Genomic DNA, 18,669 nt, shown 5'->3' with positions numbered 1-18,669 from the left:
TACATTGTATGCTAATTCAATGTATCTTTTTTCACTATTAAGACCATACATCCTAACTTTCAGTGTTTGTCCCCAATGGTTTTCTACAAACAAATAAACTACACAATTGATGTTTTACGATGTTTTTCTCCTCCACTGACAACAAGGATGGTCACTTTGAACAACCTGAGATGAAGTGTCTTGCACAATAGTGACAGGTATGAGTTTGAAGCTATAACCATTCAGCAGCTTTTCATTTTTAACCAATTTGTTTAAAGAAGTAAATCCAACGAAGGTGTAAATGTCATGCGTGCACCATTCACTGTGAATGCTACAAACTAAACAGTAAAATAGTGTGACATTCGAAGGGCACGTGTGAAAAAGTCGTGCAAAAACCTTTCTAATAAGTTTCCAGTCAAATCATTTCACTCCCTGTTGACTTGCAAACATAAAACATATTACTGTGCCATACAGTAAGAGAAACAATCGACATTATCTTGAAAGATTTGCAGTTAAGTTTCAGCCTCACATACGCGCCAAAGTTGCAACACCATAACGCTTTTTACAGAGTTATGCAATGTGGCGCCATAAATGTCTATAATGTAAATGAAATAAATAAAAAACAAATCAATCAGTCAGACTGATCGTGAATATCGACGCTCGCTCTCTCATTCTCTCTCTCTCATTCTCTCTCTCTCTTCCCTGTTGTTTCTTTCTTCCAGAAAAAGCGCCATGTTGAGAGAAGCTGGAGTTGACACGCATAAAAACATAAAAAACTCGACTCACCTTGGCTATGGCTTTTTTATAGCGCATTGTCGCTTGTTGAATAAGACTGTGTATTTTGATATTCCCATCTCCACAGGGAACGACCACCCGGGTCCTTCCGAAACATACTGTCACTTTCATATTCGTCCAGTATTCCCAGTGACTCCTCGGGGAAGCGCGTGAAGTGCGTTACTCTTCAGACACTATCAGTAAAGCGCAGGTAGCATTGTATCCATAAATGTTAAAAGAAGAATAAATCCTCATATTTTGTTGTCCAGGTGGGACTGGACCACCTGTTCAGCGCGTGTGCTCGTCTCGGTGTGTATCTCGACTGAAGTGATCGTGGGTTGGGCTTAAACGAGCTCTCTCTCCCTCTTTCACACACTGACTCATCCCATTAAACAAGTCTCTCAACTTCGCAACACCTTCTCTTAACTGTTTCAGGTTAACTGTTTAATCACAACGTCATTAAATGCTGTATGTATTGCATTCGTTACCAATGCTCTTCATTATTTACTAGGCTATATCTTAAAGGTAAAATAATGTAGGCTATGCGATTCAATAAATTAATTTAAAAGTAAAAATAATTTATTAATAAGTAAATTAATCTATTTAATTTATATGTAATTAAAATGTTACTTATTAATTGATTAAAGTAACTTAATATATTAAATTAATCTAAAAATAAATTCATATCTTTTATCTGTTTTATTTTAATTTACAACTCATACTTATAGGTGCAGTTTCCCAGACAGGGTTTACTGTAGTACTTGGTTGTATTAGGACATTTAAGTAGTTTTTATAAACATACCTTAAGTTGCGAATAAACAAGATAAAACAATGGCACTGATATGTGTGAAGATATTTCAGTGCAACATATTTTAGAATTAAAGGAGACATATCATGAAAATCAGACTTTTTCAATGTAAAGCATTCTCTGTCTCAGTCTCCCCTTGTGATGTCAAAAGGGGATCTTATTATAATAATACCGCCCCTTAATCTGCACAACCCAACCACGGCACTGCCATTTAGTGCAGAGAGAGAGAGAGAAAAATAATTGACAGCACAATTGAATTTCAATAAAAAAAACACCATTATGGTGATCAGTGTTTGCATTTCATCAGCTCATTGCATTTAAAAGGAAAGGACACATCCAAAAACAGCTGATTTTTGCTCACACCTACAAATTGGAAATTTTAACATGTTATAATAAATTATCTATATGGTATTTTGAGCTAAATCTTCACATATGTACTCTGGGGACACCAAAGATTTATTTTACATCTTAAAAAAAAGTCTTGTGGAATGTCCCATTTTAGACTTTAACATTTTAGTGCAGGATATATATTATTATAGAGTATATTCCACTGATTACTAATAATTCTTCATGTTTTTACTAGAACAACCTAATCTTAAAGTGCACCTATTTCATTGCTAAAAACAACATTATTTTGTGTATTTGGTATAATACAATGCAGTGGCGACTCGTGACTGCTCATCCGAGGGGCACAAATTCAAATTAAGTGTTCAAAGTGTCATGTGTGCTGCTTGTGTTTTCAAAATATGGGTTTGTTGCATCATGTGAATCATGTGCATTACGTGTTTTGTCAAAATAAGTGCCTGCTGCACATGCGTCAAAACCATTTATGATAAAAGAGACGCTCACGTTCACAAAATACATGCAAGACACTCCCTTAACAGTAAACTCTGATTACGCATGAGATTATGCGAGTATCTGGCAAACGCGAGCGTCTTTTTTATCATAAAGCCTTTAGCAGGCACTTATTTTGACAAACCACGTGATGCACATAGGATCACTCGACGTGCAGAACACATATTTTGAAATTACAAACCACACATATGATGGGCTACATACATGTTGTGACGAACTTCGCATCCAGCGCCCTCGAAAAAAGAAGTAATCGGCCGCTACTGATATAATGTCTTTGCACATTATTTTCCACATACTGTACATCTTTGTAGCTTCAGATTTTCCTGTCTTCCTGAAACTTATGGATTTTGTACAAAACTGTCCCTGGTTGGCCAGCTAATCTGTACGTTGTGATTTGTCTAAATACCTCTGACTTAAGATGGAAATGTGACGCTCTTTACTATTTTTGAAAGATTCGGTTGCTAACAGGAGTTAACTTACAGGCTGTGAGGAATTATGATAATCTAGTTATTAGTATATAGTATAGTTCATTGGTTACCAATATTTCTTCATTATTTAGAAATATATATATCTTGATAGTAAAAAGTACTTTAGTACTTACTTACTTACTTTTTATTAGACTTCTTTTTTTAGGAACTAGTATACTGTATATTCCAATGGTTACCAATATTTCTTTATTACATACTAGCTAACGTATATATCTTTGTACTTTATCATCCAGATATTACCAATATTTTTTCATTTTTACTAATACTGTATAAGCAATATCTTAATATCAAAAGCATTTTTCTTTTAACTAGGTAATTGTAGTAGTATAGCTTATATACCAATGTTTTATAGTAACTAAAAAGTAGTAGTTTTTAATGAAAAGTACTTTTAATCATAAGGTTATCCACATCTGCATTTCAGCAAAAACACTGGGGTTTATTTCCCTGCTCTCTAATAAAGACACAGACAAATTTCATAATTTGCTGTTGAGACTGTATGGCCCATTGGTCTTAAGAATATGTCATGCCATGTGAAATGCATTCATTTCTCTGTGAAAAGATTAGTTGGTCTCAATATTTAACTAACATAATCTGCTTTTTTCCATTTGGTGGTCCACCTGAGGCAGATCTTGTACTTTTGTACATTTAAAAGCATTTTTTAAAAAGTACATCCAGTGTCAAAAGAGAAAATTATAGTCTTTCTCGAAGATCATAGTTATTATTTTAATAAATCTTTATAGGAGGAATGTTGCGAGTGACCGCAAGAGAAATAAAGACATCAAAATTATGAGCTGGGTTGAACTTGATTGTTGTCTAACAATGTTTCAATTCAGAAAGACGCCGGATGGCATAGAAAAGGTGAAAGTTGTTTCCATGGAGACAGACATTTACACTTATGGCTTTATACGGTTTTGTGTCTGTAACCATAAAAACATCATATCCATTGTTGTCAGATAAAGACAGCACACCATTGAAAGAGTATATAGGGTCACATATGTGTAGCCTATCACACAGATTTTCACATTTTTATAAAAATATATATATATAATCAGCTTTTAATTCCCATCACAATGATTTTTTAATGCCCCCTTGTGGCAAAAGGATGTGCCCTTTCATCATTATCTTCGCTATTAATGAAGATTAATTCATTATTTTCCACTAATGGAGAATATATGACATAAATAAACTTATCCCATTAATAAAGATTGCTTTCCGTAGCATTCAAAGACTTGACATCTGTGATTCTGCAACACTTTGGCTTTGTGCAAGATGATGTATTCAAAATGCTTAGATGATGAAACACATACTGTAGACATGTTGAATTGGTCAGGCATCTCCACATGGGTTTCATTAAAAGTGAATCCTCAGCTAGTACTGAAATTGAAAAGGTCTATACTAAAACCAAATAGAACTTTCTTCTCATAACCTCCATCTGCTATATATCATATATTATAGTAGATGCATTACCTTTGACCTTAAAGTGTAATTTATATATTTGTTTCCCATTTGCTGCAAGAAGTTCAAATATAAAAGAAACCAGTTGCATGGCATTTACAGTGATTGGCTTTAAAAAATGTTGCATAAGTGATTGCATCCAATGTACAGAATAGTGATTGAAGGAGTCCTTTGTTGTATTAACAAGCAAAACATAAACAAATGACTTTTTAAGTAATTTGTCTTAAAACATTTACAAAAAGTGTGTTTTATTTGTTTATTTGACAAGCAACAGAATCATGTTTGTCAACTCATATTTGTTTTTATATTTTAAAAGTAAATGCAATTCAGTATACCGGTTTTATTACAATATTTTTTTTCTTACTTTGATACATTAAAAAAAGAATACACACAACAACTGCAATGTGAGAAATAGAAAGCGCGGATGTTTTTATCTTGTTTCTCAAACATTTGTTATGCTCTAAGTGATGCAATTCATTCGCTCGCTTTCCATTCTCGTTTACGATTACGTCTAAAAATGTATTATCCTTTTACGCTCGAGTAACTGTAGGCATTTTTTTGTTGACGCGCTGGGCGTGGCACTGGTGATGTAAACAGCTTAAAATCAAAAAAGGGGGAGGGATGGGGGTAAAAGAGAGACAGTGTCATTTTCGTTGATCGTCCAGCTACTCCAGGCGCTTTTCTAAAAGAAGATGGAGGCACCGAGTCCCGATTCGATCCAAAGGTTGTGTGCCAAAGCCGAAAATAAAAGACATGTTTACTGTTCACGCTTGGCAGCGTTTTTTATTTTCTTTTTAAATGAATATGTTCTCATGCGACGTAGCTGTACTCGTCCGCTGAGCTCTGGCTTCTCTCGATGTACTGCTTGTCGATAAGAACCTCAATGCACTTCTTGATCATGCTGATACTCGGGTTGAATCTGGCTTTGGATTGATTGATTACCTGAAAAAAAAACATACATAAAGAATTATGGTTATTCTGGTTTAGCACGGATGGTTAGTGTCAGGTGGTCAGTCTATCATAATTTCCTTTGTCTTCCTCACATTTAGTGACAGGTTGAATAAACCACATGTGCCACTTAATCTCTGTATGTACATTACCAAACTACTAGTATTATATTGGTAGTACAGGGTTTGGTTTGTGAATTGATGAAAAACAATTAAATACAAATAAATCATAAAAATATAAACAATTTAATTAAAGAAAAAATGTATATTTTGTTTGCGTAATTATCAGAAAACTGGACAGATTAACTTAGTAAATAATCATTTACAGTTTTTACAGACCCTAGGACACATTTCTCAATACTTAGGTCACTTTTGCTAAACTCTTCACACAGTTCTCCTAACCAACTTTCAGTTTGGCAAAGCAGTTCATTTCACATTCAAAATGCACTACAACTACCAAAACACTTTATTCAGGTCTCAAATCAACTCATTCTTCCAGAACACTAGCAAAGGTTGACAGCTGACAAACACACTTTGTCACCCCCAAAACAATGACCTAAAAAACACTAACAACATATAGCATTATACAATGTTTTCTCGTGTAAAACAAGGACACATCTCTGTTTATAATTCACTGCAATATATGTTACTGGAATAAACATGATGCAGAATTCTTCAATATTTTATGTCGTTTATTTATTTTTACTTTTTTGCATTGCATAATTCCAAAATACAATAATTTGTATAAACACCAATTCTACTAATCTACTCGGCTGTGGACAGCTGTGGCTGGTCCAATTGTCCAATTGTTTTTATAGCATTTAATTTTAAGATTTAAAATATTTTTCATTAAAATATTACTGTAGAAATGTAGCAAATTGCTGTCTTATTTAGTTTTGTATTATATTATTATTTTGAACATAAGTTTAACAGTTTTGAAAACAGTATGTAAGCATGTGCAAATTGGCCTGTACGTACAAAGAGTTTTGGCAGTTGTTGTGTCTGAGTGAGAAAAGGATTCATGAAATTTGAGAGATGTAGTCATTGAATGCATTTTGTGCCAAAGCAATAATAATTGATCCTCAGTTTAGCCCACATAGACTTCTGTTGTGCTCACTGTGTGAAGAGTTTTGCAAAAGTGACCTAAGTATTGAGAAATGTGTCCTAGTGTCTGTAAAAAACTGTAGGTCAGTGGGGTTTGACTGTAAAAAAAAGTTTAAAAATGCCTGCTGTAGTATATAGTGTGTAAAAGCAGTGTGCAATTTTTTATTATACACCACAAAGTACAGAACACTAAATCCCAAAATGCAATGCACTCAACCTTCCTAACTAATTGCTAGTCATTCATTTTACTATGCAACATAGTGAAATCTAGGGCTGCAACAACTATTCAAATAGTCGATAATGTTAGAATGACAGAAAGCCAAATTCAAAATGCTGTATAAACAAGAAGCTCGCAGTGTTGCGTTGGGACCAAACTAATTAATAATGAACCCTATTTTCATTATTGAATATTATCAACTATTACTGATATTCGATTAGTTGTTGCAGCCCAAGTTAAGTCATGTGACAACAATGTGGTTCACATCCATTTGAAACACTTGGCATTACATACAGCACATTTGTAACATATACTTTAAAAAGTAAAAAGTTGGATTAACTTAAAATTACTTAAATTGATCAAAAAAGAACAAATGTTTAATTGAAAAATACCTTAAATCCCTGGCGAAGTGCATTCGGCACAGAAATACTCTGTAAGACCCCCAACTGCTTTTTTGACACTTTGTCTACGTTTAGCATGAGGAAACAACTCTATAACTGTGTTAATAAATCAGAATGCTTGAAATACCACTGAACCACCCCTACAATATTCAGACTGTGTGATTTTGAAGCGCTGTTTAGAAGATGAATTAGAAACTTATCTCTGGTCATAAAATGTTCTAGGGAGTTAACAAGAACAGTCTTGAGTAATAGCTGACCCAGAAATTACTGATTTTAGTTATTTTTAGCAAAGCTTGAGAAAACATTCAACTTGTGGGTATTAACAAATGACAGCATCAAGATACAATAATATAACTAAATGATTATGTTTACATGCACAGAATTTTGTCAATCCGACTGAATTTAATCCGATGGAAGATTACGACATACACTTTACATGCACCCTAAACATTGCAATCTGATTAAAAAGTCAGTTTACATGTACATTCTATAGAATCTGAACCGAACGTCTGCGCAAGCGCACTGCCAGGGTTGCCAGTTTCGCGTATCAAAACCATCCCAAATGGATATTCAAAACTAGCCCAAAAGCATATATTTAACCTGCAGAAAAAAAACAACCTGTGGTGACATTTAAACAGTAGCCCAAATCTGAAACTCGAAAAAAGCAGAGGACTTGGCAACGCCACCCAACTCATAGCATCTGTCGTTGAGTTTACACTTTATCTTTGGATAAATGTACAAAGCTGAGTTGGAGAAAGTTGTTCTTAAGAAGTTTTCAGATATAGGCAATGAAAACAATTTTCAAAAGCCACAACGCTATTTTATTGCTTCATGTAGCCTAATGTTATGAAAGTACACATGACCGCTGTAGAATGTATAGCGCGTGTCCCCATTACCTTAATAATGCATTGCTATTGCCTTGCTATTGCATGTTTCTGTGACGAAAATTATGCGAGACGTCAATATAAGACGTAAACTTGAGCACAAATGTTCTGCGCATGTGCAAAATGTATTTTTGCATCCAATTGAGAAAATACTATGATTCATGCATTTACATGCGTACTTTTTTCCTGCTGATCGGATCACAGATCGGAGTACACCACTCCATTCAATACAATCAAAATTCGCATCCGATCGACCTCATTCGTATTGATAGGTGTTTACATAAAGACTTTTCAATATGATTGAGCCAAACAAACGGATTATTTGGCTGCATGTAAACATAGCTACTGAGTGTTTAGCATGCTGGACTATTTCAAGTAAAAAATGTCCATTATGCCCTATTATACCACAGGTCTTTTAAATGCTGTATTCTGATTGGCTGAGAAATGTTCCATGGGTATGCATTAATTTCTGATAACCGCACACCTAACTTGTCAAATGTCTTAAAAATAGGCACCACAGCAATGTTTGTGGTAATTGTGGTATAAGAGGAATAATTGACTCCGGTCCTTTAAATTATGTAAGGAATAATTGACGACGGGCCATTGAATTATAAGAAAATAATGCACACCAAGGTGGGTATGCGGAGTGCCGTTACACCGCAGGTGTGCATTATTTTCAAATAATTCAAAGGACCGGAGTCAATTATTCCAATCCGCTTATACCACGGTTACCACAAACATTGCTCTGGTGCCTATTTTTAAGACATTTGAAAAGTAGGTGTGCGGTTTACAGAAAAATAATCAACACACATAGAACATTTCTCAGCCAATCAGAATGCAGCATTCAACAGACCCGTGGTATAATTGAAAATAATGCACACCCGCAGTTTACTTTCGGTTTGCATTATTTTCTTATAATTCAATGTCTGTCATCAATTATTCCTTAAAAGTCTAGTGGCAAAAAGCAACACATTGATTGCAATGATGAGCTGTATTATGGCTGAAGATTTGTTCGAGGTGCTGTTTGATCCAACGCAAGCACAAATGGACTTACAGCAAAGTTTCTCCAGTTGAAGAGATACTTAAAAAGAAATTGATATCTTATATTAAACATGCTTGCATGTATAGGCGATTTTGTACCAGTAATGCATGTTGTGGAGCAAATGGAGAATATATAGATCATCTGTTAAAGACTCCGATCTCAAACATGTCCTGACAACATTCATTACAACGTCTCCCATACCCCACATTTCAGACTGCTCTTATCTGACTGCATAGGTATTTGGCCTTCTGTCATTCTCACATCTGATTTTCCCAACCTGTGCATTAGACACCACACCAACTCTTTTAATCTATCTGTGTGCCTAAAGCCTCGCAGACACCTTAAGGATTAGAAATGAACATGCTCAAATATTAACCCACGAGATAATGTCATCTCACCTCCTGTATAAGAGCGTTGTGTCTCAAAATCTTCCTGGCTTTCATAATCCTCACTATAGCAGCCTGTAAATACATTTTCCGGTCTTCATCCACGGCGCTTCTCGTCTGTTCCATTTCCTGACAAACACAAATGACATCACATTCATGCTTCTGAACATCACTGGCATCCAAACTTATATCCAAACCAGATCTTATATGATCTCAGTACCTGCGGCGTGTCCCTCTGCATTGATGTTGTGATCTTGAACTTTGTTCTTTTACTGGTGAAACTCATAATAAGGGAAAATGTGGATTCGGGTTCGATTTCCTCCTGAAAAAAGTAAAGAGAGTATATTTACAAAAAAATCATAAAGATATAAAATGATTGTTTGAGGGTCTAAAATCCAAACGGACAACCCATATTAAAACGTGTTGTAAAACATGATACAGCTTTGACTATATTACAGTATATTATGGTGGATATATTACTTTACATTATAATTTGTAAAATAGGGATGCACCGATACCACTTTTTTGGAATACGAGTATGAGTACGAGTACTTGCAATTTAGTACTTGCCGATAACGATACCAAGTACTTAATAAAAAAAAAACATGATTTAAATTTAGAGGTAACAGATTTATTCATATAATTTAACAAAAAAACAAAGGACTAGTTTTCCAATTTGTTGTAAACTCTGCCTCTTTGGACAACACAAGAGGCATTTACCCCTTACCGGTACCGGGGGACTTTTAACGAGTACTTTAGAAAATGTGGTATCGAGGCTGATACCCGATACCAGTATCGGTGCATCCCTTTTGTAAAAGTAAAATGTGACCCGGGACCACAAAACCAGTCATAAGGGTCACTTATTTGAAACTGAGATTTATTCGTTATCTAAAAGCTGAATAATTAAGCGTTCCATTGATGTATGGTTTGTTTGTATAGGACAATATTTGGCATAGATACAACTATTTAATATCACCTTTAAAGTTGTCCAGATAAAGCATAAACACATATTTACAATGATAAATACACTTTAGACATATTTACAATGGTAAATTTACAAAATATCTTCACGTGGAATATGATCTTCACTTAAAGGGGACATTTCACAAGACTTTTTTAAGATGTCAAATATATCTTTGGTGTCCCCAGAGTACATATGTGAAGTTCTAGCTCAAAAAATCATATAGATCATTAATTATAGCATGTTAAAATTGCCACTTTGTAGGTGTGGCGTGGTTGAATAGTGCAGATTAAGGGGCGGTATAACCCCCTTCTGACATCACAAGGAGAGCCAAATTTCAATGAGCAATTTTTTCACATGCTTGCAGAGAATAGTTTACCAAAACTAAGTTACTGGTTTGATCTTTTACACATTTTTTAGGTTGATAGAAGCACTGGGGACCCAATTATAGCACTATAATGTTTTTTATAATTATTAAAATAATTAAATTCTTCTCAAAACAAAACAAAATAAAATCTGTAAAAATTATAGCTTATCAGACGTGTGATGGGGAAAAATAGTAAATCATGTAGTTAATCAAGAGAGAGATTGCTCATTTACGTGAACCATGCGGTCAGAGTAAGACTTTTTTGGAAAATGTCTGCGGTCTGGGCTTTTTTCAAAATCTCAGAAAGACCAAAAAACGCAAAAATTGCAAAAAGTGTTTAATATCGGTATTGGCCAATAGCTGTCTGTGTAAATCAGTATCGAACCCACCAAAAACCAAATCGGTGCATCCCTACAATGTATTGTTGGTTATTGCTACATATATACTCGTGCTACATGACATGGTTGAGGGTCACATATTTACTGAACATTCATGACTTTAATCCTATTGCTGATGCTGACTGCTACATATACGTTTAAAAAAAGCAAAAAAGAGGCTCTAAGGCAGCTTAGATCACTGTGGTAAAAACATGGACTCTTATGGCTTAATGCTTAAAAAAATCAATTCCCATGTAAGCCAGTTCTAGCGTCAATCTTCACAAAAGTGCAGATCATTCAGAAATATCTGCCATCCTCCCGTCTTACTTTTTCAGAGTCGTGGTTGATCATCTTGACATCCAGTAGAGACTTTATGGTTTTCTGTAGCTCTTTCTCATTCATCTGCGTGCTGTCCTGCAGTTCTTTGTAGCTGACAGTCTCGCCGTTGTTAAACGCAAGCAACACAGCCATCTGATAGGTGGTAACTACAGCCACATAGGGCTTGGACAGATAATTCATCTTTACTTCACCTGAAACAGAGAGAAAGATTGAGAGAAATATACAATATTTAACCCTATTTGGATAACAATTGTTTCTCACATCTACAGAGATTTTATTATCGTTATTTTATTATGTGTGTCTGTTTTTCTTCGACCCCCCATGTGAAAATTGTGAAGTCGCGTGGAATCGAACCCATGACCTTTGTGCTGCTAACACAATGCTCTACCAAGTGAGCTACGACTGCAAATTATTAATCAATATCTTGACTTTTGGACAATTTGCCCATTTTCTTGTTATCCATATTCAACGTAAAGATACCAACAAACAATCTGATAAGACAGCAGTGCGAACTTACAGGGAACAGACTTCATATATCCACTGAAATAAAGTTGCTGGTTAATAATAACCACAAATGGTTAAGTTATTCCTACAAAGCCTAGCATTATTTGAATATCTGAATATGCCAAATCGTCTAGTGGAGGGGTTTTCAAAGTGGTCCAGGGAATCCCAAGTGTCCCCCAAAAGGTTTCAAGGAGTCCCCGGAAAATTTAAAGAAAGAAAAGACAAAGCATAAACTGAGAAATCTATTTGCTGTCTTTACAATTACTATTTATCTAACACAGTTTCTTTATTGAAAATATGTATGGGTGATTCTCACGAAACCATTGAAACACCACAGCACTAATGATTTTAGCTTTAAAATGTGTAATATAGTAATATTAAAAAGCATCAGGATTAACACAATACTGTGTTCTACCTTGCACAATGTGTGATTTCAACATAAGAATTTATAATTGTAAATTTTATCTCATTTTCTGCTGAAATTCTCATTACCGCAATGTGTCCGGCTGTGTTTGAACATGCGTTATGTTGTAATTTAATCAAATTAACACAAAAATATTAAGAAAAAAAAAATGAATGGATGTTTTGCTAGACTACTTTAGATGACAGAAAAAATATTTACTGAATATTCATGTATAATAATAATAATGAAGAAAAATTAGGAAAATGATGTGTCCATGCCTGATGTTCTCATCCTCCGCAACATTTTTTGAGAACAGTTTAAGCACACATATCGAATTTTAATAAAGTTTGATTTTGAGTGACCAAGCACATGGACCAGTTACTTCAAGATGGCTACCAGGTAAGATCATTTTTTTACAGTTAATTTGAAATATTGTCTTGTCAGAATGCTTACACGACATTTTGATTATCATTACCGCAACAGATGCTTATTAAATGTTAATTTAATTAATAGAAGCATAATACTTTAAATTTTCAATGCATGTGCAGAATCTCCAAATTATGTTCTTTCAGGTTTGTCATGTCATTTTGAAAATATGTCAGTGTTGATGTTTTCTGACTGTTGCGGTAATGAGATTTTTTAGGACTAATTTTTTTAATTATGTTACAAAAAGTGTTAAATGATAAGTAAAAGTTTTTAAATTAATGTTCCCATTTACTCCAGACTTTGTTTTTCAATGTCTGGTGGGAAAAAAAGTAAATTTAAGCAATTTTTACATTTTCATGCTTGACATTTTTAAAACCAAGTTTTCGTGAGAATCACCCGTATATATATATTTTAGGAAAGGGGTCCCTTGCTAAAGGTTCATCATATGTGGGGGTCCCTGTCATCCGAAAAACCCCTGGTCTAATGTAATTATTCAATAAAATCTAGACAATAATTTTTTAATTGTGTCTTAAGCGTTCAGATTCTTTTATAATACGCTGCTTGCCAGTAAGTCAGTAAGTGCGGGCGACTGGATTTTGCTGTTCCTGCTTCGTGTATTTTGTCACACTTCAGTGTGATAATCTCTGTGATAATCCGACTCTTGCTGCTGAACTGTGTTAAGGATTTACCGCAGTCGTGTTCAGTGGGAATGCCAGGTACAGCTAATCTGATTTTTACTACACCAGCCAACAGACATTATCTCACCCACCAGTTCCTACGGCCTTCGGTCTAAAAAAAGAAACGCACTTGGCAGGTTTAAGTACAGTAAATGGAAATCAAATTACAACAGACGGCACTGTATGTACGTGAAATATTCGAAAAGATTTTTTGGATTAAGACCAGTTATGAAAGCATGTTTAATGATATGCCTGCGTGATGTGAGATTACCTGTGCAAAGATAATGTAGCCACGTTAACTTTCTTCCACTGAAGTGCTGGTTATAAAACAACTCGAACTGCAGAAAGAAAAAATAAACATCAGTGTCACCTACTTTTCTAATAACATGAAAGAGGATTTTACTTGTTTGGCTCTCAGGGCATGATGAAAACTTAAGTTCTTGCTCCTAATCATGACATACAAGATTATGGGGCACGTTGCCATGACAGCTCACCATTTGTACGCTCTTCTCTAGCTCCTGTGGGATGGCGAATGTGGATGAGGGAACATGTGTGAGGGGCCACGCACCCGCCTGTAATATACAAGCACAATTATATTCAATCCTTTCACAGATCTTATAAGCGACATTTTAGCAGTATGCGTGTTCTTTAGGATTAAAACCCATGAAACCCATTTGAGCTGCTAATGCAATGCTCTACCTGTTCAGCTACAGGAAAACATGAATGCAAAAATATGTCCACAAAACCAGTCAAACGGGTATATTTGAAGAGATCTGTTCCAAAACGCAATAACGCCTTTTTTTTAATTAGTTACCAAAAAAATCAGTGTTGTATCTGGTCAGTATCAAAAAGTCAATTATTAATTTTACACAAAATCCGATATCTGCCATGTTATCTGTCATCTTTCCTCCTTTTTTCCAAACCGCGACAAACGCCAGTCCTTCTCTGCAAAATGCAATAAATCCACTCAACCAATCACAGCGCACCATTCCACACATTGTAAACAATAATGGTGGTGCCGAATACACACGGAATCCTAGTTTTCCTCATCTACTTTGTATTTCGTGATCAACAAACAAACAAAAACAAAATAATACTTTTGATGGCATTGATAAACCTGTGGTGGTTTCTGTGACGGGGAAGAAACGTTAGCCTTCAAAATCTAATAATTTACACGAGAGGCACTCGGGCAAAGGAAAAATGCCCGCTGTTTCTTGTTCTCACACGGCAGCATCAAGCTTCTGTCATGCTAACACATTGACCCCAGGGGAAATTATGAAAAATGTACAAAAATTGAGCAAGAACAAAACATTTACAGCTGATCGTAATCGCTGTCAAAAAAGTTCAGCAATGACGTCCCAAGCATGACAGCACCAATGACAGTGTTCTTAATATGACAAAGTGTTTTGATTAATGCCATTAATGTTTTTTTTTTTAATCAGTGTGTACAACTAGTCAACTAAATGAATATAACATGGCAAGATGCATGCATATTTATATATTGATTCAATAGATTTATTGCATTTTGCAGAAAAAATAATCCTTTGAAATAATAAATCTTTGAAAATCAAATTATGGATTTATATTTTTTATGTTTTTATAACCTAAAGATGCCGTGTGAATGTTTGTAACTTTGTAACAGAAAATAGTGATTTTCATCTCGTCACTTTCTTGATATAAAAACACATTTTACCCAAATTAGTCAAAATGGATTTATTGCGTTTTGGAACCAAACTCATCATTTGTAGCAAAAGCCAAAAATACATTGTATGGGTCAAAATTAACGATTTTTCTTTTATGCCAAAAATCATTAGGATATTAAAGGGATACTTCACCGATTTAGCATTCAGCTTTGTATCTGTAGAAACCCGGCAGTATTACTGAATGACCATGTTTCCCTCCATCATTTCCCCCTGAGAGGAGAGATATCTGCATTTTGGTTCTGCAAAAAAGTCCTCCGATGATGCAAAAATCGTCATATTACATCATCGGAGGACTTTTTTGCAGAACCAAAATGCAGATATCTCTCCTCTCAGGGGGAAATGAGGGAGGGAAACATGGTCATTCAGTAATACTGCGGGGTTTCTACAGATACAAAGCTGAATGCTAAATCGGTGAAGTATCCCTTTAAGTAAAGATCATGCTCTATGCAGATATTTTGTACACTTTCTTCCATAAATATATAAAAATGTATTTATCATTAATAATATGTGTTGCTGATGACTTCATTTGGACAACTTTAAAGTTTTTTTATATTTAGATTTTTTGCACCCTCATATTTTCAAAAAGTTGTATCTAGGCCAAATATTTTCCTATCTTAACAAACCATAAATCAATGAAAATCTTATTTATTCAGCTTTGATGTTTAAAGGTGCAGTGTGTAATTTTTAGAAGGATCTCTTGACAGAAATGCACGATAAAATACAAAACTATATTATCAGGGGTGTATAAAGACCTTTCATAATGAACCGTTATGTGTTTATTACCTTACAATGAGACGTTTTTATCTACAAACCGAGGGTCCTCTTACATGGAAGTCGCCATTTTGTGCCACTATTTTTCTACAGAAGTCCTTAAAGGAACAGTATGTAAGAAATTTATATCAATTAATCATAAAATGGCCCTGATATGTCACTAGACATTAAGAAATCATTTTCATTTCAAATACTTATATCACTGACAACAGTGTGGCCAGGATATTCTCATTTAAAAAGTGGAGTTGCAGCCCTCAACTGATGTTTATGTTGTCATTTTGTGTATTGGCCACCAGTTGTGTGATTGCAGTACCAGTTTTAGCCACAAGTTTTGTGATTGCAATACCAGTTTTGGCCACAATCCTACATACTGTTCCTTTAACAAACAAACTTTTTTTTACTAAGTTGTCTCCGACAATGACATGTTTGTCCGGTGGCGGCTACCGTAGCTTCTCTATGCATTTCAAAAGCAAGAAGTGAGCAGTGAACTGAGCCATTGGTTGCAATTTGCAACCTCACCACTAGATGCCGCTAAAATTAACACACTGCACCTTTAAATGATGTATAAATCTCTATTTCAAATATGTGACCCTTATAACTGGTTTTGTGGTCCATATATATCAAATCTGGGGTTTGTATCAAGCCACTCTGTTGGCTCATATATTTTATATATAAATAAAATAACGGTTATATATAACGGTTACAAAACTTTTTTTATTACGTCATCCATGAACGTGATTTTGGAGTCCCCTTGTATTGATTTTCCCATCATTTCACGTTTCTTTGCCTCTTCTAGTGACACATTGAGCCTTTTAACTGTGCTGTTTCTCTCACCTGTAATACATAAATCTGAAAGCTGATGCCTAGGTCCACTACGGTCTCCTGGGTTTTGATAAAGTTGTTGAATTTGTTGTTGAGGTCCGTGCTGACGCTCATATCAGTGTACATTCTGTGTAGTTTGCTTGTGAATTCATAGCCACACGCTTGCTGCCAAAGAAAAGAAACCGAGAACAAAGAATGAACTGTTTGTTTGCTTTCATCACACCAAACCCTTTATCAGGGTTGTGTGCAGTTACACATAATGACAAAGCCGTGGCGTACAAAGTGAGAGAAGACTCGATTATGCAGGCCGAGATGTGTGTGCGTGTCCTGTTTTACCTTCAGCTTGTTGATCATAGCCTCTTCTGAGTCCATTGATAATGAGAGGCCGTGTATTAACCGCTTTGCAAGCATTCTGGCATAAAACTGAGAAATAAATGAGAAACGAGCGAGAAATTAGTTAGGGGTTTCTTATGTAACCCAACCAAAACATATATGCAATTTAAAGGAGCGATCGACAAATACAATGTCATGCTTAAACAGGAAGTCAGATGGTTTGGTTGTTTGATAGCCTTTGCAGCTAATGTGCACATCTGTGCTTATCCAGTTTATGCAAGTTTAAATCCAGCTCGCAACATTTTAAGCTCCCCCTGTATTTTTTTTGTTTTCTTTTCTACTATACCCGTGTTAACTGCAACTAAAGGGTCAAAAATGATCTGTATCACCTTTTGAAACACGTCTTTGTCGTCGATGTATTTGAAGACTGTGATGAAGCTGGTCAGTTTGTCTTCCACTTCATTCTCAGTCATTCCCTTTGCAGATTTCTTTAGCAGATTGTCACAGTACTTTGCCAGCTATGAAGAAAATACAAAAGCGAACAAAGGAATAAACATCACTCCTAAAAAACATGGGTCATAAATCTGAGTTAATTGCTGTAGATAAACAATAAATACACACCAGCTCGGGCGCTTTGCAGATGGATTTGGGCTCTCTGTAGTTTACTACTGAAGTCAAGGCCTGGAAGGGAAATGAGCAATAATCACAAACTGTTTCGAAATGCCAATATGAACCTAAGGGCAATGCATCCTGACTTTCAGATGCCCCCTACTGGAAAACCCCTAAAATAGTTTTTTTCCTTTTACTAAATCAAGTTATCGATACTTTAAAACATCAGTTTACACAAACAGATGTTTACTGGTTCCTTTAATGTAAAATAAATACATTTTATATTTTAACAGGCTAAAATCATGTGTTGGCATAACTAACTAAACTAATCTATAAACCTATATAAGGCGAAACATATATAGATATAATACCCGGACACACAACACAGAGATACTAAAGTGTGCATTCATGAAGGAGCTGTCAGATTATCATTATGTTTTTCTTGTGTTGTTCTTTTAAATAAGGCAAGAGTTTGAGAAGACGAGTCGAAACACATTTAGTACGGACACACCTTCAAACATTACAGACACTGCATTGTAGCTTCTTACAAGCTTTCAAATGCAGTAAATGTCAAACGTTACACTGTCAGACAGAGCATTAAAAACATCAAAGCTAAATGTACTGATTTAATGCCTTTAAATTCTATGTGCTGTGGTAATTCCATAGTAATCTTTGTCCCATGTAAATTCCATGGTGCTGAATATGGTAATTATTTAATTTAATGCTATTACATTTTGTTACCATGGTACTTATTTTTTCTTTATTTTTTTTACAGTTTAAAAATATATTAAACTCATCAAAACTATAGTGGTGTGACCCCCACTCCAGATTTCTTATGTGTTTGCATATTTGTCACACTTTAATGTTTCAGATCACCAATCATATTAAATATTAGTCAAAGATAACACAAGTGAACATAACATGCAGTTTTTAAATGAATGTTTCTATTATTAAAGGGACACACTTTTTTGAAAATATGCTAATTTTCCAGCTCCCCTAGAGTTAAACATTTGATACCGTTTTGGAATCCATTCAGC

At 34.9% G+C, this 18,669-nt stretch overlaps 2 protein-coding genes across 5 annotated transcripts in view; both read right to left on the bottom strand.

Moving 5' to 3' along the window:
- The window catches only part of pard3aa (par-3 family cell polarity regulator alpha, a), a 557,061-nt gene extending 555,951 nt beyond the window's left edge, over nt 1–1,110 (bottom strand). For 2 of the 4 annotated variants that reach the window (XM_073864006.1, XM_073864007.1), the window contains exon 1: nt 766–1,110. In XM_073864006.1, the coding sequence (XP_073720107.1) occupies nt 766–885 (120 nt within the window). In that variant the 5' untranslated portion in view covers nt 886–1,110. The remainder of the gene's footprint in view (nt 1–765) is intronic. The other 2 variants (XM_073864004.1, XM_073864005.1) reach the window with 2 other exon arrangements.
- A 3,480-nt stretch (nt 1,111–4,590) lies between these two features.
- The window catches only part of cul2 (cullin 2), a 28,471-nt gene continuing 14,392 nt past the window's right edge, over nt 4,591–18,669 (bottom strand). The window contains exons 12-21 of the mRNA XM_055182355.2: nt 17,645–17,704; nt 17,413–17,541; nt 17,027–17,113; nt 16,703–16,855; nt 13,889–13,966; nt 13,666–13,732; nt 11,373–11,575; nt 9,561–9,662; nt 9,353–9,469; nt 4,591–5,301 (exon numbers count right to left, since the gene is read on the bottom strand). Coding sequence (XP_055038330.2) covers nt 5,170–5,301; nt 9,353–9,469; nt 9,561–9,662; nt 11,373–11,575; nt 13,666–13,732; nt 13,889–13,966; nt 16,703–16,855; nt 17,027–17,113; nt 17,413–17,541; nt 17,645–17,704 — 1,128 coding nt within the window. The 3' untranslated portion in view covers nt 4,591–5,169. The remainder of the gene's footprint in view (nt 5,302–9,352; nt 9,470–9,560; nt 9,663–11,372; nt 11,576–13,665; nt 13,733–13,888; nt 13,967–16,702; nt 16,856–17,026; nt 17,114–17,412; nt 17,542–17,644; nt 17,705–18,669) is intronic.

This window comes from Misgurnus anguillicaudatus, chromosome 25 (genome assembly GCF_027580225.2).
Source record: "Misgurnus anguillicaudatus chromosome 25, ASM2758022v2, whole genome shotgun sequence".
NCBI lineage: Eukaryota > Metazoa > Chordata > Actinopteri > Cypriniformes > Cobitidae > Misgurnus > Misgurnus anguillicaudatus.
The sequence above is the reverse complement of the archived record's forward strand: the minus strand, read 5'-3'. Positions and strand labels throughout refer to the sequence as shown.